At 39.9% G+C, this 26,844-nt stretch overlaps 1 protein-coding gene across 2 annotated transcripts in view; it reads right to left on the bottom strand.

The window, feature by feature from the left end:
• Positions 1 to 26,844, bottom strand: part of PALLD (palladin, cytoskeletal associated protein) — a 358,590-nt gene that overhangs the window by 226,662 nt on the left and 105,084 nt on the right. For both annotated transcript variants that reach the window (XM_084626104.1, XM_084626105.1), the window contains one exon: positions 1,113 to 1,291. In XM_084626104.1, the coding sequence (XP_084482230.1) occupies positions 1,113 to 1,291 (179 nt within the window). The remainder of the gene's footprint in view (positions 1 to 1,112; positions 1,292 to 26,844) is intronic.

Genomic DNA, 26,844 nt, shown 5'->3' with positions numbered 1-26,844 from the left:
TTCTGGGCATGCCTGTATTTTAAGCTCACTTAAAAGCTTTAGAGAAGCAAATATTTAAATCATACAGGCCAGATTCTAAGTACATTCATTAGGTGACTAACAAAATTTTATTTTGGTTGATTTAGTACATTCAATTGGAAATTAAGGCCTCAACTTTGCAAACAAGCGAGGCACTTTACATATGAGAGTAGTCCCTCTGAGTTTATTCTGTTTGTAGGACTGGAGTCTAAGTTTGGATCATGACACTACAAAAGGTTACAGTGTCAAAATGGCTTTCATACCAAAATAATCCTAAGTAGAGGATCACACAATTTGTTGCTTCTGTAGGACGGGGCTCCTTTCATTCCTCCCCATTCCAAGCACCCTATGTGGCACCTTCCCATCCCTTTCTATTCCAAGGACTCCCAGGAAGCCCCATTGGGATCTGTGTATACCCCTCCATTGCTCATTTTCCCCATAACAGATTCCTCCATTCTTCCCCACACCCATTCCCTCCTTACTCCCCACACCAGCCTCTACCATCTGTGTGAGCCCCCATTCCACTCTTCCTCCCATTATTTTTATTTAATTTCTGTCTGGAAGATACTTCATTCAGGGTGTCAATGTTTTAAAATTGTACTGGGAGGATGGGCAGAGGTGAGCTGCCACAATTGGCATGCCAGAAGGTGTTAATGGGTGCCATCAACTGGTTCTTTGATCTATAGACTACTGAACCCCTTAGCTCTGCTAAGCAGATGCCAGAGTGTCTGTGTCTCCCCCATTTCCTCTTTCAGTTTACCAATTTTTGCCAAAATCAATATGGTTCTCCCCATTGATGTCTAGAACAGTCTCTGAATTTTGGAGACACAGAAATGTCATCAAGTTGAGTGTAAGATCTTGCTCGACTCAGCTGAAAATCTCAAAGCTACAAAATCATAAACAAAACCTAATGTGCAGTATCTAAAGTCAGCTCCATTTTTAAAATGGGATCTTGTCTCCTAGATGCCTACATCCCTTTTGAAAACAAGACTTAGGCCCAGGTTTGTAAAAATATTTAAGTATTGCTGAGGTCAGTGTTGGAATGCCTAACTGATTTAGGAGCCTAAGTATTTTCATTTTACCTTTTTTCTTACCTTCAATGAATACTTCTGCTGAAGTACTATCAGAACCAACAGAATTTGATGCCAAGCAAGTGTAACGTCCAGTATCGTCCTCAAAGGCTTCTGCTATGATTAGTGAATGGAGGCCTCCACTTTCACAATGGATCTGAATATCAGGGGAATTCTGCAACTCTTTCCCTTCACAGAACCATCTGCAGTTCACATGTGAACAGGGACAGAACACAAAGAGAAAACAAAGTGTTGATTTGTATCTACCACTAACAAAATGATATGAAAAATTGTTGCAAACTCTGAACAGCTACATACATTAAGGAAAACTTATTGCTTGTTTTTATATTTCATGGAGCCTACAAAGAAATACAACTTTCTAATATAAGATGAATCTCAAGCTTACTTAATAAACATACATACTTACAAATTACTATTAATAATTTTCTTAACTTCTCTTCAGGTACCATTAACACATTGTACAGTTTTAAAAAGTAACCTGCATTAAGCACCTGGAAATTAGGTTACAATTTAATCTCTTGTTTTGAGAGTCTAAGGCAGTATGTGTAGGCAAGCAAACTCCTTTGTGTTCATTACAAATCCTCCATCTAGAATATGTGATTTTTGTTCTCAAATTTGCAATCAAAATAGCAAAGCCATGTCTTACACCTTCCATATCATTACTTTTTTTAAGGTTCCTACTAAATATGACCTTAGTGATTCTAATTCTGATACAAATGGCATAATTCACTCTTGACAGGAGTTATTCCTTTCCTAAACACCCAGGAATCTGGTGTGGCAGGCTCCAAAGTGATTTGTTTATCAATACCAGTACATGCACATTCTCCCTCCCAGCCTTCATCCTTATGAATAGATTTTTTTCATTATACAACTATGCAAATGCATTGAAAGACTGATTTACTTCAGATAAAAAGAGAAAAATGCAGGGAATTTTCTACTTCAGATCAACAAAATATTCAAAATCCCTTTGACAAGATTGTTCCCTTAGTTCTTAACTACTTCTTAGTGCATGTCTGCAATTCTAATCTTCCATTAATTGCTTCCATCTGAAACTTTTTGCTTTGTTGGCATCTTGTCCTGAAAATAAAAACAATAGAAGCCATATCTGTTGCTTTTCCTAAACTTTTTTAAAAAAAAGTGATCCAGTGTTAGGGTATCTTCCATTCCTATTTAAGAACAGTTTGTAATGCTACATGCAGTGCTAGAGATGTCAAATAAAGGTCAATTAGGAGCCTTTACAAATGGACTGAACCTGTTCCTATTTCATTCTAGCCAAATGGATAGAATAAAATTAGTTTGGTTTCCTTTTCATTTATGATTAGCAAAACAGGAAGATACTTGGACAATTTGCCTCTAAAAATATTAAATCTGAATGACTATGTTTATTCTTATTTTTATATTCTAGAGGAAAAATGGTGCCTTCTCCACTCAATATCTAATGGATTTACACATGAGGTAACTCCCATTAACACTAATGAGAACTGTGCACACAAGTCCCCTGTGCAGATGAAGAATAGACACAATATTCCTCAAGGCTAGGAAATGTTGATAATGGAACTAAAATCCTATACCATTCTGTTTTGTAACTGAAGACTAACAAGCTCCTTTTGTGTGTCCTATTGTGCCCAGAGCGCCCCCCACACACACTGAACCACTTAGGCAAGAAACAAATAAACTTCCTTTTGTTTACTCAATAGCCCCATTTGGCCTAGTTTTACAATTATCTGGTTTGGGGACAAATTTATCCAGTCAGTTCACCTGCCAGTATTAACACTTCTGTTCTCCTCCTCCCCCATGCCATCCAACCCCCTCCATATTCTGCATGAGGAACTTCAACTACTGCATCTGCCAGAATCCTAGACTTTGGTCACCTTTTCTATAGGCTAAGAGTTTGGTAATATAGAGGAAGGAAAGGCTGACCCAGAATTTCTGGACTGATAACTATAGCCAAGACCCTATAAAATGGGGACTCGGAAACCTATCTAGCAATCCTATTCCTCTTTCTATTTCCTTTTCTTCTTTCTGGAAACACCTTTCAAGGCAAAGACGCCATTCATAGCCTAATTACTTTCTCAGATAGGGTCCAGTTTTAGTCTTGTGCAGGTTTAGACTTCTAATAAGTCTCTATTGTCACCGAAATTCCTTTTACCCCAAATATTTATGGTACTATGATTTATATGGTCATAAAATGTCTGCTAATATAGTTTGTACCAGGGAGATTTATCTGGTGAGGTTTAGACAAAGTTATTTTCTTAGGAGGGTCAGTTTTATTTTCTTCCCCTGATGCGTGAGAGATTTATGTGGCTAGCAACTAGCGATCTCAATGGGAGTTATTGCAAGTAAATCTTTACGTATTCTTTGACTTCTAGTTGAGGTTGGGAGTCACCATCAATGACCTATCATTAGAAAAAAGAACATGAATCCCAACCTTCCACATCAGACACTGCTTCATTTCAGTAGCTGAAGATCAAAATGCAGTAGTAAGCAATTCAATACAAAATTACCTCAACCATCTTTAATGTGATGCTTGATGAACAGGAAACAGGCCTGATTTTTGACTGCACTCATCACTGTTATCAAGAACAATTCATTCCCCCATTTCTGACTGTAGTTGCAACCTAGTAAGTGCTGTTTCATGAAATGCAGAGACAACGTTGGAGATTTTGGTTACATTAGCTACGTATGTTTATTTGATAACATTTTCAACTCTCAGTTTGCTTACAGGAAATTCAGGGTATTTATTGTAAATTCCTCAGCGGAGAGGTGAAAATTAAGTCTACTGAATGAATGCCTCACTGAAGTTTTTATTTTTCCTGCAATGAATTTGGTAAGTGCCAGTTCAGCTCACTCGAAGTAGCACTAGTGTAATGGATCCATTAGCCACCCAGAAGTATGAGAAAGGTGTTTTTCAGCTTATAAAGCTGGATGAAATTTTAAGACTTGCATGCACTTAAAGATGGAATAAAGCAAGTTTAAAGCAAACTAGCTTTTATACAGCATAGGATATTCCATGGAGCAGACTGACCATCAATAGATTACATCTTTACACTTTGGGCTTTGTCATCCCTATTGCTGTTTAGTGTGGAAAGGTTCAGAGGGGAGGAATTCACATTCAAATGGCCCTAGAGATTAAAAGAGGAAAGGCAAAGAAGGCCTTCTAGTACCATTTTCTCTTTCAGGTGCTACAGGAATTTTGGAATCATGTCTGGTCAGAGAAGAACAGTCACATGAAGCTTATGTGAAAATTTCTCTGCGAGTTTGCACTAGCTAGGTCAGCATTTCCTCCTCTACAGTCCATTTCATAGGCAACTGGTAACTGCTGATTGGGGAGGGCACAATGGTAGCCCCCACCAACCACCACAGACATGGTCAACTTCCTGGTGACTGCCAAGGCACCCTCCAGCAACACCCTCTTGACCATGCACCCCTCTAACCATGGCACACTGGTTGGTCGCCCACATCACCTATCCTTAAAGCTCATCCTGCCATGACTGGCCTTTGGGAAAATGGCACCCTAGGACCCTGCCCCACTGCCTTCCCAGATTCCCCAACCCCAATCATCCCTGGCCCCCATTGCCTCCCTGGGCTCCCCTCCTTCCCCCATTGCTCCTGGCCCCTGCTGCCTCTTCCAGCTCCCACCTATCGCCTCTGGCCCCTGCTGCCTCCCTAGGCTCACTACCCCACCCTAGCTTCTGCAGGCCCCACTACTTCACTATCTCCCCCCCGCAATGCCCCAACTGACTCCCTGAGCTCCAGGCAGGCTAGTCCAGACACATACTCAAGCAGGTAAATAGCTGCCAGCCGGTGAGGAAGGGATGCGACTCAGCAAGCCTCCCTACACCCCTCTGGCAGAAAGTGGTCTCAATTCCCTGCTCTAGGCGCCAGCTAGTGGGGCTCAGCAGGGGCACTCACTGCTGGTGTCTTTAGTAAGCATGACCCTTCAGCTGTGCTCAGCCCACCCTGGCAGAAATCGGAGGGCGGGGGGATGGCATGTGACCCCACGTGCCCCCCACATGTGTCATCTATAGTCCATAGTCTATTTACTCCCTTAGGGGGAGGAGGATTATGACCCTGGTGTGGATGTGGAAGGCAATGGCAATTTTGCTCCTGAGGGAGGCATTCTACCAGAAAATTATGTCCTAAAGAGTAGCATGGAAGAATGGGCCCACAGTCCAGATGTTCTGAGAGAAGAAGGATTTCTCTGTGGCTCTCAGGGTGAAACAAAATTTTTTTACTTCATATGTTCAAAGCACTGTGTGCAAACATTAGTTAGTTCTCACCCCACCCCTCTATTATAGATATATATATATTATGTCATGTGTATACATTGGGTGGGGGTGGGGGAAGAGGGGAAGTATACAGGCAGAGGGGTGAAATGACTTGCCTAAGATAACACAGTGAGTCTGTGGCAGTTCTGGGATCAAAACACAGATGTTCTAACTCCCACCTTATGCTCTTTTCTTTAGGTCAGTGGTTCTCAACCAGGGGTACACGTAGAGAGGTCTTCCAGGGGGTACATCAACTCATCTAGATATTTGCCTAGTTTTACAACAGACTACAGAAAAAGCACTAGTGAAGTCAGTACAAACTAAAATTTCATAAAGACAACGACTTGTTTATACTGCTCTATTTACTATACACTGAAATGTAAGTACAATATTTATATTCCAGTCAATTTATTTTATCATTTTATGGTAAAATGAGAGAGTAAGCAATTTTTCAGTAATAGTGTGCTGTGACACTTTTGTATTTTTGTCTGATTTTGTAAGCAAGTAATTTTTAAGTGAGGTGAAACTTGGGGATACGCAAGACAAAAATCAGACTCCTGGAAGGGATATGGTAATCTGGAAAGGTTGAGACCATGCTTTAGACCACACATCTTTGTAGAGAATTGGTATGGTCTAAAGTAGTGGTTCTCAACCATTCCAGACTACCGTATCCCTTTCAGGAGTCTGATTTTGACACCCCTGTGCCATAGTATCATTACTTCAGTCATTGCACCCACTGAATTTCAATGGCACTTTTGCCCCTAAATCACTTGGGCACCGTTGAAAGTTCCACCCTTAGGAGGCTAACTTCAGTCACTAGTTTAAGGATCTTGGCCAATAGTCCTCACTTCTCCGAAACTGCTGTGTACAATTGTTGTGGGTTAGTGAACCATTTCTGTAGGTTATCCCAATGGTGCCACATTTCAGTAGTCCCTGTAATTGATCCCTGCATATAGATTCTATTTCAGTTTGTTAACCTTAATAAATCACTTCGGGATCCTTTGCAATGAATGGTACTGTATTAATGCAAGACATTATATCCTAGTCAGGGGACATAACAGCTCAGATAACTTTAAAAAAAGGGTGAGAAAGACTAGCATTAAAGGGTTTTAACATATTTCAAGTGACAGAGAAGTGAATTTTGACTGCTGCGCACTCTTCTATGCTCTCGTATAAGTAGTTCTATTCCTGTTCTTCCCCCTCCCCCAGCAAAGCTTTTTTACTGGCTATACTTAGCATCCTAATTTTTACTGTGATATGCTTACGTAAAAGAAAAGAATGAGAGATACCAGCTGTGAAACAGTCTGTATATTATGCATATCATGACATGAGTTAGTCATTCATACCATTTGTCTATCTCCTTCACTCCTCTTTCCCTCCTGTCCTGACAATCCTCTGTATATGGAAATGCATGTGTGTCTGGGATTTTAATGACTCTGAACAAAATATTAACAGTTGAGCAGCACACTGACTGACCATATACCAGGGCCTTAAGAAAAACAGTTCAATCTTTCCTCTAATGCATAATCCTGCTGTAACCTATGTTTAGTAAAAGTAACTGAGGAATAAGGAGGGTTTCCTTTCCACACACTCTTAAAAGTTAATTTAAAATGGCAGCTGAAGTGAAATTTAAAGACAGCCTGAGGGAAAAATTATAATAGGGCACTCTGACCCCTACAAAATGTGGAGAGAGATAAGTTGTAAATTAAAAATGTAATTTTATCCTTAGTGGTGTTAACTATGGCCAGCAAGAAACGCTAAAAGAAAACAATGTAGTATTGCTTTAGTGGTATAGTCAGTGATTCCATTATACTGTATAAACTCCTATTTTGTAATTTCCCTACAAAAATTAACCACTGTCTCACCCTTCCAGACTGCAAACATTTCCATTTGCAAATTTTTCAGTTTACAATTTTAAAAAGAAATCCATTTCACCACATCAAAATTAAATTAATTTATGCTTCTAGTGTATGCATAACTCAGTTTTACACAAAAAGTAATTTGTGAAGCAATTAGGACATGTTTTCATATATAGTCCATATTCTTAGCTTTATATATTATAAAATGACTACAAATAACGACAGACTCTTGCTACCTGTATTTTGATATCTTTTAAAAATCCATCAAGATTTTAACCTCTGAAAACAATAGAAAAATGTGTATCTTCTTTCTGAATGCATAGCTTAGTGGGTCCAAAAATGAATTTACAGGGCTAGTGTGGTCAAGCTAGTAAAAAAGTACATAACATTGGATGATCTCTCTCATTTATTCCGGACTGATCTCTTTAGCAATGTAATTGTCATCTTAAAACTCTCACTCACCTCAATGGGAGTGCCATATTCAGTGGAGCAATTGCAGGATTAGTCTCTAAGGGTATGTCTATACTGCAGTTAAACACCTACAGCTGGCCCGCATCAGCTGACTCGGGCTTGGGCTATGGGGCTGTTTAATTGCAGTGTAGATGTTCAGGGTTGGGTTGGACCTTGCAGCGGGGAGGGTTCCAGAGCCCAGGTTCCAGCCTGACCCCAAATGTCTATACTGTGATTAAACCACCCTGCAGCCTGAGCCCTGTGAGCTGAAGTCAGCAGACATGAGCCAGCATGGGTGTTTAATTGCAGTATAGACATACCCTAAGGAGGCAACAGTGTTTCCTCATGCAACATGTGAAGACCAAAAAACGGCTCTGGATTTGCTGCATTTTCACTGTGTTGTGGAAGGAGAGAGGTATAAAATTTGTTCGAGAGAATTCTGCTCCCTGGAAGCAACATAGAAGCAGAGAGGGGAAGGAAAGGTAGAGATGGGGCCAGTTGATTTAGAAGGGATGCAGTGCATGGCCTTTACTGCTGAGAGTAGGCTGCAGGAACTCCACAGACTGTCTTCACTTGTCTACTCCGGTTTAGAGGGGAAATTTTGTTCCCTCCAACTGTCACATAGTTCCTCACAATCTTTTTGTGAGAGCTGTGTTCATGATCAAGGATTTGGCTGTAAGTAACTATTAGGAATTTGCACTATAGACTAACTATTCCATTGAAGTTGATACACACACTGAAGAGATGTTATAACCCAAGGAAAAGAACTGCTAAGTTAGTTTTAGGCATTGACAAATCCAGACAAGGCATTTGAAGCTGTAGCAGACACTGTCCTTAGCTCATTTCATTGCGTCTCGGTATTGCAGAGGTTTCACAGCCTTGTATAGTACTATATGCTAAATGCACTATAATAGCTAGATACCACAGAAGATCGGTTTTACCAACTCTGAACATTCAAAAATCATGAGTCCACCCTAAAAGTTCATGGGATTGACTTAAAGCACCCAAGAATTAAGATATTAAAACTGGGGACTTTATTTGCCTCTAGTTTGAGTCTTTCAGGATTCGTATTTCTAGACTTTTCTCTGTTACCTTGACACATACAAGCTTCCTTTTAAAAAAAAGAAACAACAGAGATTATCATAACATGACTGCATAACATAACATTGGGACTAGTAGAAAAACATCAAAATATGACAAGGGCTGTGATAAAATCATAGACTGTCAAAATTTCACCTTCAGCTTACTAGTTTTTGTCAGTTTGTATTCAAACCTAGTATTAGACACATTGTATCATCAGGTTAGAATTGGCAACAAAAAATGTTTTCTAAAAGCTGTTTTATTTATATCTTAGATTAGGAGAGCTTTTTAACCTTATTTACTGATCTTTGTTTACTCTTTGCACTTTGCTCATCTTGAATCATGAAATTCTGCTGGCTTCAACTGAGTTATCAATTATTTATACCTCTGTAATGATTCAGAATGCACATCACAAAATGGTAGCCCTGAATTTCAAATTCACTACTGCCCTCCAAACTCATTCATATGCCCATCTTACATGAAGATCTTCTAAACGGTTTCAACTTTTAATTATAATTACAACATATTATTCTGAGAGACCTGGGCCTGAATCAAAGCACTTAAACATATGACTAATCCAAACCCTTTCAGCAAAAACATTTGGAACTATAGCTTACACTCTGAAATTTACTCCATTAAGTTAAAGTTAGAGACACAGCAACAGATTTGACCCAGAACATCATCATTCTTAAAAAAAATTAATGAAACTTTAAAAATAATGCAATGGATAAACTTTTGTTTGGATTTAAGTGTTTCTCCATGTGAGAGAACCTTGCATCTTTGTGGTGGTGGCTGAGAACTGTGAGGTGGGTAAATTTGACTAAAAACAAAAATGGAACTAACTAGTATCTTTTTGCACTGGTTTTATAACAGAGCAAAGTCTGACTTTGTATATGTATGGAAACCTACCATATAGATAAGAGCCAATAATAAAAGAGTCTGTTAAAATGAGACCATTCTATTTTAGCAAAATTTCATGTGTAAACAGGCATTCCAAGACACAATGAATCATATTCCAGATGGTTTCTGTATTTGTCCACATGCTTATAAAATAAAAATCTAGGAGAAATGTGTGATCTCACTGACTGATGGAGTATCTGTAAATTCAGTTTTCACCATGGCTCAAATTAATTGAAGGCAGAATGAGAAAATAGCTTTTGCTTTTCAAACTGTAACAAGTTAATTTATTTTCAGTATTAGCATATGGGAATGCAATTAACACTAGATCACAGAGATTATTTTCCATATGGAAAAATGGCCCTTAGTAAATACAGAATTATTGGGATGCATAGTTAAGGTTATCTACAAATACTACTGTCATGCAGGTACTGATGTCTTCATTGCAAGGGTTCAAGGTAATGTTCCCTGCTGATCAGTCCCCCTTGGAGGATATGAATATTTTCAGGTGACCTTGACTGTATGTGTGTTTTTCTAGACCTTTATAATTATTAAAATATGTATTATTTATTTTAAGAGTTTAACAGGAGGACAATTATGCTTTAAAAGTGAAAATCTGCCAATTTTCTCTTTGGTGATCTGGTTCCAGATCTCATGGGTGCATTTATAACATGAGAAGATTAGAGATAACAAAGAAAGCACTCATTGTGAAAGCTGATTTTTCCACAGCACAGTGGCAAATGTTATAGGTATCATACTTTAAGTAATCCAGTTTTAACAGTCATCCTGCAGAACAGGAGGCAACTGTACAGCTGTTATTCATTCAGTAAGAATAGGAGGCAGATAATCCTTTTCTTACTGGCAGAGAAAAGAGCCTGGTCTCCTTACGTTGAGAAAAAATAAGAGTGGGAGAGTCTCTCCTTCAATCCAGTCCTCTGCTGAGAAGACTATTCTATTTTGAAAGACGAAAGATTGGCCTAAGAGTGGACTATGCAGCAGCTTTATCTCAGATCAGATCACTTACAGCATAAACCCCTTTCAAGCAAGGGAGAAGGGAGTGCTGGATGGCACAGTGGATAACAAGCCTTTCACTTCTCGAGACTGAAGTTTAAATCCTATCTTAGGTCACAAGATAACTGTCTGTTCTTGCCCTTATGTATCGACATCACAAAATCACTACACAGTTTACTAAAAATGACCCCAATTGGCATGGTCTACTGAAAAGTTATAGGTGTGGATAAAACTAAACATACATTTGGAAGAGCTGCATGTGAAACCTTGTGCAGTGTTTTCTGCTCTATATTTGGCTCAAGTCAGTACTCTAAATCCTTCACTTTTATAAGCAGTAACGTAATTCACAAGTAGGGCTGAGTAAATATTTTAAATAAGTAATATTTGAAAATATTAATTCAAATTAAAAACAGAACTTGTGTTGTCTGCATTTGTGACCTCTTATTTACATAAAACAACTGTGTGTGAAGTTTTGTTCACAAGAATGTACTTGGAAAGAGAAAGTGTCAAATTCTTATGCAAATATGTATTCATACATTAATATGTATTTACAAGAGAAGTGTTTGTGTGGGTATATTCAGAGCTCTTTGTGGGTTTGGGCAATGATCAGAGCAGGGAACAGAAACACTACCAGATGCTGTAGGTATGTCTACACAGCAGCTGGGAGTGAAACTTGCACTAGGAGAGCTTGAACTATCATGCTAGGACGGACGTTGCAGTCCACAGAGACTTGGGCTAGCCACCTGAGCTCAGACCCAGGGTCTGAGTGGGCCTGAAAGCCCAAGCTGCTGACTGAACCACAGCATCCACACAGCTATTTCTAGCATGCTATCTTTAGTCCTGCTAGCACGAGTCTGTCTACCCATGCTCAGAGACTCACTTGAAGCTGCAGTGTAGACAGACCCTTAGTTATCCTGTAAAGGGCACTCAACTGTTGAGCACCTCTGAGTGTCTGGGTGTGATAACAGAGTCAATTTCTCTCCTCTGTTGCCTCCTGCAGGCTGCCAGCTGATTTTGATGCATCTTCAGTGGCTTGGCCCTCCAGCCAAGTCACAAAGCCCTTTTTGAGTATTAGAGTCCAGGAAATAAAGTCACTATCCTCACTCGGGTCTTCAGCCCTGGCTCTGAGCCCTTTTTTAAACTGAGTCCTTTTTTCAGGCTCCCAATTAAGGTCTGTCCCCTTTTGATGTCCACACAACGTTACTGGTAGCTGGTGAGGGACCCTGGGCCTGCCCACTACTCCTGGTTCCAACTCAGAGACTCTATAAACAGCAGCAACATACTGCTCAACTTCATTCTTCTGCTGCTGTTTCCCTGGGCCTTTCCCTACCAGGCCCTTTTATCTCTAGACCTGCCTCAGGGCTAACATCCTCAGGTCCTTCTATCTCTGCATTCCCAGTTATGTAAATTCAGTCAGCCATAGAATTTGTCTGATTGCTGGGCTCCTTTGGCCAGAGAAGAGCACCTCGTCCACTCCTCTGATCCCAGCCAGGAACTGCACTGTTAATCCCCTCTAGATCCTTTTATCGGGGCCAGCAGGGCCCTTATTGGCCAATGCTATCCCCTCTAGCCCTTGGGAGACTGTGCTTTCCAAAATGGCTGCTCCAGAGAGGCCTCTCTAGGCAGACGTGGAGGACCCACCTTCATTACTCCGTTCCTCCCACATTGCTGCTTCCTGGTATGGGCTATAGTAGGAGCATGGGGCCTCCTGTAGAGAACTGCAAAGGCCAGGTACACCCTATCACAGGCCCACAGTGAGGATTTAAAACTTTCAGAACTTCAAGCTGCAAAGCTGTTTAAAAAGTCAAGATTTTCTGGAACTATATTATATCTTTCCTCCTCTACAAAAACAGGTGAACTTATTTTTTTCAAACTTAAAAATAATTTTAAAAAACAAATTACCAAAACCAATTACCACAGCCAAAAAGCTGAAAGTTTTAGAAAGTTGCAAATGACTGAGGAAAGAGGATTAGGATGGAAACAAATAAGAAACCTTAACTGTAATGGCATGCAACTACCTCATAGCTATAAAACCTTTTTTGAAAATGTAGAAAAACATCCAAAAATATTTAATACATTTCATTTGGTATTCTATCATTTAACAGTGTGATTAATCACAATTAATTTTTTTAATTAATTGCATGAGTTAACTGTGATTAATTGACAGCCCTAATACGCAGAAAGCAATATTGTTTCTCCCATTTTGGTCTCAAGGAAACAATTATTGGAAACTGGACATATTCTTAAGTATCATTCACAGTCACAGGAAAAAGTTGCAGACATTTTTTGGACCTCATGCAGTTTTGAACCTTCTACAGACATGGTTCATGATGACCGGCTAGTAAAAAATAAGCTGGGAATATATAAGGGAAAAAAACTAAATAGTTACACACAAATATTTCTGGGTACAACATTTAGCAGACTGCAGAATATTTTATGTTGTAATCTAACTGCTATGGGCAGAAGATAAGGGGTTGAATGGAGGAAAATATAGTGTTTAACTTTTAAAAAAGCAAGAAGTATAGCTAATAAGATGACTATCTATCATTACCCTGATCACTTTACTTGTCCAGTCTGCTCTGTCCCTTTCACCACCTTACAGCAATCTTTGTCTTTTTAGACTTCATGATCTTTGGGGCAGGATTCTCTTCTTCTGTTTAGAAAGCTCCTTGCACATTTTGGCCATGACTGCAATACCAATAAACACTGGTTTCATAGTTGCCCCTACTACTGTCAATAGTTGTGCTGGCCACTTCCATGTTATCAAAGTATAAAATACAGAAGGGATTATAAATGTTGAGAATGAGAAATTGTAGTCATAAATGTATGAGGTAGAGGTGCACACTCAGCTAATTTCAAGCTAAAAAGTTATTGTAGGTAGTTAAATTACTTATTGTTTAAACCTGAATTACATACAAGAATGAATATGGTGTACTTTATTGAACAATTCCTTCATTCTTCCACACTGAGTTTTTATGTTTCTATGTAACGATTACCACAGAAGTGTGAAACAGTAGCTATAGTAGCAACTTCTAGCATAGGGAAAACAGGGGCAGCTGCCACATACAGCATTTTCAGATAACTAAAAAGTTATTGCATGTGGAACCCCCTGTAGTTTTAAGTATGTGAACTCCCAGAAACTGAGCAGTATTTTTTTTTCCTTTTGACAGGTAATTAAATTGAATGTTTTTGTACAACTTCCTCCTGGGGGCTGGAACATCTTAGCCTGAAGTCAAAGTGTGGTAGACATTATCTACATCTGAAATTGTTTCACTAATTCATTTGTCAGTATGTCAAGCAGCCCCCTTCTGTCGGTCTGTGTTGTTCTGCCAGCAGCATATGATTTATTTGCTGTTTTGCCACGTAAAAGGATTAACATCTCTCTTTTAAAAGGTTGGATTATTAGATTTCTAAGTTAGAGATACTTCTCAATTCTTTATTCACTCTATCTTATTCACACTATATGGAACTGGCTACACAGTCTCTCAGTTTGTTAGCCACAACATTACTTGTACAACTACAAGAAACACGATCAGCACATCATGCTTTTTATTTTCCTGGACGATAAAGACAATGCAGTATAGCTCACTTCACTGCCCAGGGGTCTTCCTTAAAAGCCTTCCTATAATTGGAGGCAAGATAAAGTTTCCATACATTTTAAAGAACAGCATTCAAATGCAGTCAGCCCTGTCTTTTGGAAAAGAACTGAGAGATTTCTCACTTGTATTTACTGCATATGACGTTTCAAATAACAAGAGTCTATCCAACACTCTTGAGTCTAGTGACATAATTATAGCTAGCATACCCTAAAATGAAACATTCTTGCAACTGACAGCACTGTAGTTGGTTTCATAAGAGGTAAGTTACGGTTTCCTGCACAATAGTTGTTCATAGATCTACACAACTAACATAATTTGGATGTATTCCTGATTTAATTATTTGTAAACACAAAACCACTAGACTTCCCACTTCAGGCTTACGTCTCCCTCTATTAATGCAGAAACTCAGTGCCACCAACCATCATGAATTTATCACAAGTAATACAGTTTTGGCCCCTACTTCAGGCAGCTTCATGATGATGTGGAACTTCACAGCATTCAAGCAATTTGAGGAAGTACAATATGACCTAGACCTACTATACCCTGCCCCGGAGTCTAGGGGAAGGTACATTGAACTATGAACCCTAAAACCATGAATTCTAGTCACAGCTCTTACACTCACTGCTGTTAGCATTTCTTTACAACCCTTATTATGAGTCAAGGTCTCATACCAGTGGTGCCCAAACTTTTCCAGTTGCAGCCTCCCACCACCAGTAATAGAATCTGTCCCCACCCCTCCTCCATTACTGCAGAGTTGGCTTAGCAGAAGCACTTGATCTGAAAGCAGAGCTAGGGATGAGGGAGGAGCTGGGCTAGAGGTGGAGTTCCGCTGTGGCTATGGGCGGAGCAGGGCTGGGGAACACTCCCTCCTGCTTTCCCCCCAGGGGGGCTGGCCTGGGCTCTGCTGCAGCCCCTCCCCCCACATTCATCTATGCCCCCCAGGGGGCGCAACCCACACTTTGGGGACCACTGTCTTATACTGAAACTTAGGGGAGGGGGGAAGAAGGGGTAATTATCACAAACCAATATCATAGGTATCACAGACTTATGTACTTCTTGTACATGTAGGTTGCAGGGCTGCTACAAGCAGGTCTGACTCTTGTACCAGATATGGACAGGCTAAATAACTTCTTTTATAGAGAGAGAGAGACACTAGAGATGTGTCTTCAGTTAGAAGCTTTAATTGCACTACTAGTCTCAAAATAAGGTGTCACTTATGACTGTATAATATAATACAGTTTAGCATTACATTACATGTATCCTTTATATTTTACATTCCTATCATTTATAAAACATACACTATCCTGCTATCTTTAAAAGTTCAGTGTCTAACAGTCTATTAAGTGTCTCTAAGTTGTACTGGTTTTCTAGTTACACAGCCTGAACACATAACAACTTGGTCATCAGGTTGTCTATGAGTCCAATGGCTGACTACAGTTAGTTTGGAAATAATCTTCTTATTCAGCATCCATCAGCTGTAGAGTTTGCTCTATTCATTGATCTTTCAGAGGAAAGAATTTTAAATGTCAGAGATTTCTGTTGAACTCTCCACTGTTGGTCTCAAATCACACATGATCTGGGCAATGTATTTTTTTAGTATTGTTAATTAATAATTATGAGAACTGGAATTTTCCATCCTTTTTCTCCTTTCAGTTTGACACAATACACAGTCGCCAGGTTCTAGATCTGGCTGTTCTGAGTGAGGACTGTTGTAAAACTGTCTGTAAGCTCTTTTTGCCATTTTATTCAGACTCTTCGTATCTGGCCACTTTGAAGATAGAACAGCTGTATTTAAATGGTTTCAGAGTAGCAGCCGTGTTAGTCTGTGTTCGCAAAAAGAAAAGGAGTACTTGTGGCACCTTAGAGACTAACCAATTTATTTGAGCATAAGCTCTCGTGAGCTTTCCGTCTTTGGAAAAGAATCTGAGTTGTCTTCTGAACAGGAGCTGTGCTAGACTATATCCAGGAGCTGCTATCAGTGTTGATCTGTAGTTCAGAAGAGCAAGGATGGATCTTTCTGGTGCAGGATTTTCTTGGCTGTCTGTACAGCTCTCTCAACATCTCCATTCGCTTGTGGGCAATGTTGGCTGCTAGAAATATGATCAAAATCATATTTTATTTGGAATTACTTACATTTTGCTGTAGTGAAGTGTGGTCTGTTGTCTATCACTAGTTGTTCTGGAATACCAAAATGAGCAAAAGTGCACTTCCGTTTCTTGATAACACTGTGACATGTCTTTCAAGGACATTATTTATATATACCTGGAAAACAGTCCACTACAACAAGGTAATAATATCCCCTGAATTAACAAAAATCTGCAGCTAGTCTATTCCAAATTCTGTCTGGTAGAGGGGGTGTTATTAAAAGTTCTTTGTGTCCTGTTGAACTGTTATTCTGCAAAGTTCACATGCAGATTCTTTATTATTATTTATATCCTTGCTGATGCCCAGCCACCACACCGACTGGTTGGCCCATTCACAGCATTTAGTTAGACCTTGATGACCTTCATGGATGAAGGTAAAATTTCTCTCCTCGTTTTGTTTGGAATTATGATGCAATCACCTTTAATCATGAGTCCATTTGACTCACTTAATTTTCCACATACTGTAAAGCAGCATCTTGTCACCTCCTTAGTGTTTTTTTGGCCCTAATAGAACTTAGAACTTCTTGAAGTTGTGTGTCAGTTAAGGTTGCTTGATGTAGCCTTCTTTCTGACACTGGTCTGTATGTGTCCAGAGCATCTATTTACATCTTCAAGCTCAAGTTGAGTGCAATGCTGTGCTCTATGACAGTGTGTCTGCTACTACCAGATTTTTTCCAGGAACATAATTAGTAATTGGGTTAAAATCACAATAACCTTTTCAATAGGCTTGATCCAGGTCTCTTCCATTGATGAGGGTTACAAGTGGTTTATGGTCTGTTATCAGTGTAAAAGCATCCAATCCTCACCGATAGCTGTAAAAGTTCTCACATGACCATATACATTCCTTTTCAATCTGTGCATATCATTGTTCTGCTTTGATGAGTGTGCAAAAGCAAAGTGCAATTGACATCCACTCAGCTCTATCTTGATAGAACAATACACCACAGCTGCTTGCATTCTCACTGACCATTGGGACCATTGTTCACATCATTGTACATGAGAACTGGTGCTGTTAAGATGATTTCTTTCATCTTTTTGAAGGCAATTTCTTGAAAAGGCCCCTATACCCACAATGTGTTGAACGTTAGTAGTACATTCAGTGGTTTTGTCACTGTAAAGAGATCTCATAGGTATTGATCAAAATAATTTACCATACCCAGCATACTGCTCAGTTCTGGTAGATTTGCTGGTTCACTGAATTGAATTGCCTTTACCCTCTCTGGGCTAGGATTGATTCCACTTTTGTTTATTGTTTGTCCCAAAACTCAATTTGGGGTAGGCAGAGAATGCATCTTTTCATTGTTTAGCTTTAGCCTAGCCTGAATCATGAGGATTAGATATTCATTGAGGATTTTATTGTGTTTTTCTAATTGAAGAACCATATATCAAATCATCATCATCCATGAAAACTAATTCCATTTGTGTTCGTTAACAGTTCTGCTAACTTTCTTTGGAAGCTTTCAGGTGCATTAGTAATCTCAAAAAGTAATCTTTAAAAGCAAAATCTCCCACAGTGTGTGATAAATGAAGTCAGTTTATAATTCTCTTTGGCTAAGGCAATTTGCCAGAACCTGCTCAAGGTATCCAGCTTAGAGAATTCTGTAACTTTTTTCACTTTGAGGAGGAAGTCATCCAGTGTTGGGAAGATATATTTTTTCTCTCACAACTTCTTCATTAAATCTTGAAATCCACAAAGATTTGTATTTTTCCATTTTTCTTTATAGTTGGCGCCACTGAGGTGTTGGCTTAGAGATTTTCTCGATAATGCCAATCTGTTCCATTTTCTCTAATTCTATTTCCACTTTTAGAAATCCTGTGAGGTTTATGTATGCTATATGGTTCAGTATAGTCTCTTAAGGTCATCTGAACTGGACCTCCTTCCAAGAGTCCAATATCGAGTTCTTCCACCTTTCTCACTAGGACTATCATGGCTGCCACACAGCAGCTCAGAAAGTTTTTGGTCTTTGATCACATACAAACGACAAAATTTTGCATTCAGAGTGTAAGTCTTCAATAAAGGCAAAAGATTTAAAGAAATGCTCTGTTTGCTTCCCATAGCATAAATTCAAGAAGATACCTGAATATTTCCAGTTTCCTGGTGGAGTTTTGTAGCAATGAAAAATCTTGCTTCTATTCTGTCTATCCTGAAGGACTATCAAAGCTGAAGGTCTCTGGGGCATTGAAGAGTGGCATGTTGATGAGATTTGATCATGCAACCTTTGTTAAACATGCAACCTTTTTTACTTTGCTCCTGTTTGCAACTTTTGTTGCAGTTTTCCTTCTGTTTCCACTCTCCTCTGGCACCAGGAGGCTACCTTTACTTCTGACACCATTTCACATACTTCTGGTACAAGGTAGGTTGCAGGGCTGCTACTAGCAGGCCAGACTCTTGTACCAGATATAGACTGGCTAGAGAGTTCTTTTATATACAGATACTAGAGTTGCACTCAGGAAATTCTGGGAACAGAGAAATGAGGTCTCTAATATATCAAAGACAAATGTCATCCACGTAGCCCAGTGTTCAGAAGAAACCATGCCAAATTAGGTACTTCTGTAACCCACACTAACATTGTGGCTCTGTCACTCTCTAGCAACTAGACCACTTATAGATGGTTTATGATTCTATATTCGGTTCCTTAGCTCAAGTACTAGAGGTTCCAATTTCAGTCCCCACAGATTACCCAAATCGAGGTGTTGTCACATTTGGCTATGCTGTTTGTAATCAAGAATCCTGGTACTCAGTTGTGCTGTCTCACAAACACCCTGTGCAAACCACTGGCAATGTGTATGTTCTATATGGGCAGGCCTACAAAAAAGAGCAGCATGCTTCCATTTCTCCACCAGTTACTCCTTTAGCTGAAATGGAAGATGTTTATACTATGATTTTGAAGGTTGCATGTTCAAACACTGCAACTGACCTCATGTGAACATGACAACATATTATAGGTGGGCTTATATGCAGCATTCAGTTATTTTTTAAAATCTCTCTCTCTCTCTCTCTAATTGTGACAGCTAATGTAGATGTTTGTTTTTATTAATTGAAATGTTCACAGTTGCAGGACATTATTGGGGGAGGGTCAGACAATTATATGATGACAGATGTTGGCATTCAAAAAGTTAAAGATTTAGAAAACAGCTAAAATACAAACTGTTGACATCACATCTCAAAATATACAATGTAACTACCCTTAAATCAAACTCTAATAAGTTCTTAAGCAGCATTTTTCTTACTTTGCCTATCAATACATTCCAGTTATCAATAGAAATATTTTTTTCATATTTGTGTGTGTACAGTAAAAATAAATATTTACCAACATTTTCTGATAAAAATCTAAGACTTCCAAGTCTAATTAGTGGCAGGGATGGGAGTGCTCCCTATTAAGGTTGCCAGACACTGCCCAGTTTAAGATCCTGCTTTCAGTTGCTTGTAACTTCACCAAACTAAAACCATTTGGCCTGATTTTTTTGATGCTGGGTGTTTGCCTCAGGCAGATTTGTTTGTTTGCTTTTGGGGGTGAGGGGTGGGGATAGATTTCAGCTAAACAGTTCAACCATTTCTAAGAACAAGGCTATGGAAAAATATGTCTTGTATTACCCATGTTATATTTTGGCAACTTTTTGTCTGAACACTTCTATCACCCCTATGCTTTGGGGCTGGGACTTGAAATTTTACCAGACGTGGTCTTTGTCTCAGGGGCATGTCTTTCCATTCTCTGTGACTATCTGCCCAAATCTGGCCAAGTTAGAAGCCTTTGAAAAACTCCAATTCACATATCTCAAGAGACTCCTTCGATTTTAGCAGTGAAAATCTCTGAAGATTCCATTCTCACTGAGCATGTTTGAGGCTCTCACAACTCCTGCATGTGCCAGGACTGCACATGTTCATCCCCCACAAAGCAATGGAGGATGCCTCTCTCCAGCACTGGACTACCAGGGCAAAGCCAAACTTCCATTTAATGGCTGCTCCCAAATGCTCTAGTGGCCAGGCATTAGCACTGAGAGCAGGAAGCCTGCCTCTCCCATGCTCTCAATGACCCCATTTGGCACCCAGGCCACATGAAGGAGGAAGCAGTCAGATTAGAATGCAGAGGGGACAGAAGTTGGATGGGTAGACTGGGACTGGAAGCCAACTGAGAGAGTGATGGGGTGGGATTGATGCCAGTTGGCTGAGAGGGTGGGGAGAGACAGAGTCAATGAGAAGCAGGGGGAGAGACATTGGATTGACAAAAAGAAGCAGGGGACAAGGAGTTAGGGAGTGGGGACAGACTGGAGAGCTGTTGAGAGAGAGACTGAGAATGAATGAGGAGCCCACTAACAAAGATTAAGATCTTTTCTCCCTCACTCTCTTTATGCAGCTTCCTTTCCTGCTCTGAGCTTTCTCCTGCTGTCTCAGGGCCCCCAAGGAGCCTTCTTGCTCCCTGCAGTATGTCTATAGACCTAGCTGCAATTTCCTGATCTTCCCTCTTTAATGAAACCACCTTCTGCTCTTTATGGGGAATTGCCTGATTCCCCTCAGGTGCAGATCATTCTATAATCAGGTTGGTTTAACACCATGCTCTCCAGTCGTTATAGCTGGCAATACTGGAAACGGTAAAGTTAGATTACTGTCCAGCAAAACTAGCAGCATTTGCTGGGAATGATATCTAGCTTACAGCAATTGTACTACATCTTTTATTTCAATTTTACTTTCCACTTTGGTTTTTTTCCTTTTTCTACTAGGTCACTTAAACCCTCTTCCAGCAAAGATACTGTGTCCAGAAAGCTCAGTAAATAGCATTTGCCACATTGGATCTGACCACTGGTCCATCAAATGTGGTATCCTATCTCTGGTAATGACCTAATCAGGGACATAGGCAGGGTAGGGCAAGCGGGGCAGCAGCCAAGAGTGCAAAGCCACAGAGGTAGAAAAATGGGGCATGGCAAGGGTCAGCCAACCACAGCAGAGATTGCCTCCCCACAACTGTATAGTGGTTCCAGCACTCCAGAGCCCACTAGTGTCATTCCCCTCGGCAGCAATGCGCATAGGATCTGCCTACCTCAGCCAAGCCACCTCAGTGTGTGAGAGGCTTCCTCCCCCAGCTGGGTGCTCTTGCTCCCCTGCATCCCCAAGCACTGCTTGGAGTGCAGCTGGGCAAACTCCTGAGGGGACAAAGGGGTGTCCAAGGTGAAAGAAAATGTCCCCATAAGGACTGGATGTGTGGAACCTTCCTGTGAACTCCGGGCAGGATACTGGTGGCTCAGAGGGGAGCAGCTGCTGCAGCCGGGAGCAGGAGCGAGGGGAAAGCTTGGCCCCAGGCTGGGTACAAGTGCCAGGAACCATGTGACGGCCCTGAGCAGGGAGACCATAGCCCAGAAGCTGGAGGGTAAATCACTGGCCGATAAGCTGTGGGTGGGAACGTTGGGAGACTATGTGAAGCATGATCAGGTGCTGGGAGAACAGACCCTGCTGCCATCCCTGCTCACAGAATCCTCTCCCTCACCCTCTGGGGCCCCTCTGTCTTTGTTTCTAAAATGCTCTGCTTAGAAATTTAGCTTGATTTAACAAAAAAGATAAAATATCATCCAAAATTGAAATAAAATGTTTCATGGAATATCAGGGTTGGAAGGGACCTCAGGAGGTCATCTAGTCCAACCCCCTTGTCAAAGCTGGACCAATCCCCAACTTTTTCCCCCGATCCCTAAATGGCCCCTGCAAGGACTGAACTTACAAGCCTGGGTTTTGCAGGCCAATGCTCAAACCACTGAGCTATCCCTCCCCCCATGAAATGCAATGAACCTGAGATGAAATTATTTTGGCCACCAAAACAAAACAAAAAAAAATCATTTGCCCAGCTCTACTGCTGTAGAACTTTGATGTTTGAAAATGATAGATTAACATTTTCTGTTTATTTCCCTCTATTTTCCATTTTTGTTTTCCTCTGAGTTCCAAGCTGTGACTGAAACTAGATACAGAAATGACAAAATGGGGAGAATGACTCTTCTTACAATATTGCTGACCAGGTAGGAGGCACCACAAATCTTATGAAATTTCTGGTATGATTCTGCAGAACAAAGAGGTTTGGATTAATATCTGAACTGAACTATCTGAGGTTTGTCCTTCACAAGCTATTATTTAGAGCAGTTGTTTTCCAGCCCTTTCCTTAGGTAGGCAACTTCATACAAGATAGATCGTTTCAAGGACCCACTCATCTCTTAAATGCTCAATCCCCCAGCATGTGCTCTTCAAATGCTTCGTTCTGAGGGCCACTAAGAAAAGGTCAGTGGATCAAATTTGAGTTTGGTGGGTTGAGGGTAATGCTGGTGGACTATAACTAAGACTTATGGGGTGAAACTGAGCAAAGGAAAATTTAGGGTGGATGGAGAGATCTATTACACTGCCTTATAGTGTCCAAAAGGCAATGGAAAGAGTCCTACCTCATGAAATTGGTCTAGAAAAAGAACACAAGAATGCAGTGGAATAAAGTCACTCTCCTGGTTCAGTAGATAAACGTAACACCGTAGATCTATTCCACTTCTAACTTCTGATTTTAAATAGAGTTAGTGAACAACTTATTTAGCAAGTGGAGTCACGTTTTTCTGTTTGTGGGATACACACAAGCAGATCATAATTTCCTCAAATTTATTCAACAAATACCTTGTCATAATGTTTGCATTCTGGATTGCCCAATATTCAAAAAAATCAAGATGTTTAATAATGAATAGTTTGATAAATCATACCACATTGGGTGAATGTACAACCACTTCATCATGTACACACACCTGTGTGTCTAACTCCCATATTCTCCATCCACAAATATTTTTATTAAGCCCTTTGCCCCCCAAATACAGAAGTCAAACTCTGTGTATGGGGCCAGTCCCATGTTTCTGGGCTCGGTGAGGGAGTGCCACCTCCACCCCAACTCACCTCAGCAAGCCACCCAACCTGTCTGGGTTGCGAAGAAAACAAAATATCTGTGGAGCATGTGACCGTGCATGCTTCCCCCCCACCACGTGGCACCTCTGGTAGGGGGCGCAAATATGGTTATAACCCTGGGCACCAAAATGCTTAGTTTCAGTTCTGGATCTAATGTTTCAGAGGAATGCATCCCTCCCATCCATTATGTACCTGGCCAGTCGTGCAATACAGTTTATGGGAGGGGAAAAAATCCACTTCCCAGTTCCTCAGGTAACCTGAGTAATAAAGTGCTCTTTTTGAATATTTTATACCTATAATTAAAAAAAAAGTAATCTGTGCTTATATATTGAGTCAGTGCATCCTGAAGTACTTTACAAATGTAAAGTTTCAACACTCCTATGAAGTTGTTAACACCATTAAACCAGTAGAGAAGCTGAGAGGTTAAGCAATTCTCAGTGGTTTGAGCATTGGCCTGCTAAACCCAGGGTTGTGAGTTCAATCCTTGAGGGGGCCATTTAGGGATCTGGGGCAAAAACTGGGGATTGGCCCTGCTTTGAGCAGGGGGTTGGACTAGATGACCTCCTGAGGTCCCTTCCAACCCTGATATTCTATGTCTCAATTCATCTACAGTCACACAGGTAATCTGGGGGGAGAGCTAAAATAGAACCCAGATTCCTGTGCTTTAACTACAAGATCACCCTCCTTCTGCTGATTATGCTGAACAGAATAAGACTGGATTCTGAACCTACCTAACATATATTATTGAGCGTAAAGTTATTCTGCCTTCTTAAAAAGCCAGCACATTTAGATGAATAGATATCTAAGTGTGTGTGTGGGGGTGTGTGCGCAAATTATTGTACTGCACTGCATGGAATAAAGTATTGGAGTTTAAAGTTTAGGGGTCTATTCACCTATTGTTGCACAAAGTTTTTATGTGGGTGATTCCTGTTAACATTGAGTGGAGTTATACACCTAAATCTCCTGTGCATTAACCAAATGAACCCTATGGTAACTATATTAATTTCACGAATTGCAGAGACTGTCACATTGGTTGACACGGGCCTGGGCTTCTCTAATATACAGACTGCTACTAGTTGCTACTGTCTCCTAAATGGAAGTGGAGATACTGGGAATAGACTGGAGGGGAAGAAAGAAAGGAAAAAAGCAATGAGGACAATTGCAGTAGACTTTAAAAAATATAGAATATTTAATAGTGAAATGTGAACCACAGAACATTTTCCAAACCTGAAACTCTGTTAAGACTTGTGGGATTAGCATTATTATGCTCTCAGTTGGCCTAGAAAGCATATTTAAGTACAACTCCAACTTAATATAGCTCTACATAACTTTATACTTTCTTTGGCCACAGAAGGTTTTTGAACCAGTTTTCTGCAATTATTTTGTCCACTTGAAAAAAAAAAATCATCTTGTGGAACTGCCAAATGTGATTTTCTTCTTGAAGAGTTTTTGACTTTGGGAGACCTTTGCAGGGGGTTAAAGTAGTTTAAAAAAAAAAAAGTGGAAAAGTAGAGGGATAGAATTACATTCATATAGTATTTAAACAAAATCCAGGCACAGGATACATGCAATACAATCAGCTTTGTTAGAGAGGAGTGGGTCATGGCTGGCTACACAGAGCTCAGATGAGGAAGGGGCAGGTGATAATTACTTGCAAAACTTTGGTACTATTCAATTTAGTTTTAAATGGCCCAGTCCTGCAAAGTTTTCATTAGCATCTTCTACTCCCCATTTAAGTCAACTACAAAAGTGCAACCTAACACTGCATTTTGTTTCTTTAAATCACATTTAGGAAGCCAGGAAGAAAAAGACTGAAGAAAGTTCCAGACAGAAACTCTACAATGTCCAGACAGAAACTCTATAATGAAGCATGGAGAATCTCTTCAGAGATAATACCTGAATTATGCCACGAAAGAACTCAGGTTGTATAGACTGAAATACTCTAAGGATTTATCATCAAGGCATAATATTGTTTTATTGTAACAGAGCCCCTTGTTTAGTGTCAGAAGAAAGCAATTCTTTCTGTTAATTACAGTGACCATGTTGCTAGCTCTCACAATTGCACTCTAAGAAAACTGCCAAATGTCATAAGTATTAGACTCCCAACTCTGTGTCATTAATCATGTGACAAACTCAGATTTCACTTTTCGAAAAATAAAATTTTCTGGCTCTCTTGAGTGTGGAGAAAGCCTTGAAAACCATGAACTTTAGAGGATCAAAAACCAGAGCCAAATAAAAAGATGACAACATTCATTATTTAAATAATTTCACAATTTTTAAGCCGATCCATTTTTGAGGCATAACTCATTTGTGAACACTCTGGGTTAGCAACACTGTGACAAGTACACTCTGAACCATCCAGGATTAGGACCAATACTGGCAGATATTTCTCTCTAGTTCAGAAAGTTATTAGTGAAATTTAAAAGCTCAGCCCTTTTGTGCAGGAGAATTAATGACACTTATAGGAAATGGTTAGCTACCTAATAGCACCTACACAAAGTGCTTTTATTTGTACCTAAAAGATTATAGGTCTGAATATTGGAAACCAAGTTAAGAATGAGTGGAAAATGAGGCCTAGGTATCTAAAATAAAATAATAATAAAAAAAAACCTTCGGAGTAAAGCTTGTACAGAGAAAAGTATTAGGTTACTGACACTGTTGCAGACACAAATGTCCTTATCCCTCTGTAGATTTCTTCTAAAGCCGACTCAGTAGGCATCCATATAACTTTAATGACTTGGAGATATTTTACCCACACAGCTCTGCAAGTCAATAACTGAGTACAACAAAGTAAGGAGGTTTTCAGCTTTACATTAAGTAAGACTGAAGTACAAGATGCTCAGTTAAGTTCAGTCAAAGCAGTCACACCAGAAAGAGGAGCTTCCCCTCTGCAAAAAATACCAGAATCAAGCAAACAAGCAGATTTGAGATTGGAGCATGTACACACTATTGCACTCAAAGAATACCATTTTCCAAAGCAGAAATCAACCGGCAATTCCTCACCAGTGTCCAAATGCACCCAAAACATTAATGATTAAAATTACTTGTGTACTTCACACCCAGCCACAGAGGTGGTGATGATGCAGTATTATGCAATAGCAAAGTCAGAATTACACCAAACTTAGACCACTTTATCTGGTCCCCAATCAGGATCCCTGCCTATTATTTTTAAAATATGCAGACAAAGCATTACGGAATCCCATACACTTCCAGATAATAAAAGTAGTAATTAATATACTTTTCAATTACTGCTGGGGTTGAGATAGTGGCATGTGCCTTTGATGTTCTGCATAACCATTTCAGTTAATGTTGACCACCATTTTCTTTTGTTGAGTTGTGATCTTCTTTTCTCATTACAGTAATTCTTGCACTGCCCCAGAACATGAGGAAAAAAACAAAAAACAAGCAAACCCTAGTATAAACATTACCAAATTGTACAAAAGAACTTTTAGTAAGTCAGCTTCACTGTAGCAAAATATGCAAAAAAAGTCAAACACTTAGTGTATATCAGCTG

Source organism: Lepidochelys olivacea, assembly GCF_965140295.1.
Source record: "Lepidochelys olivacea isolate rLepOli2 genome assembly, chromosome: 4".
NCBI classification, from domain to species: Eukaryota; Metazoa; Chordata; order Testudines; family Cheloniidae; genus Lepidochelys; species Lepidochelys olivacea.
Note: the sequence above shows the minus strand (reverse complement) of the source record. Positions and strands in the feature narration are given on the sequence as shown.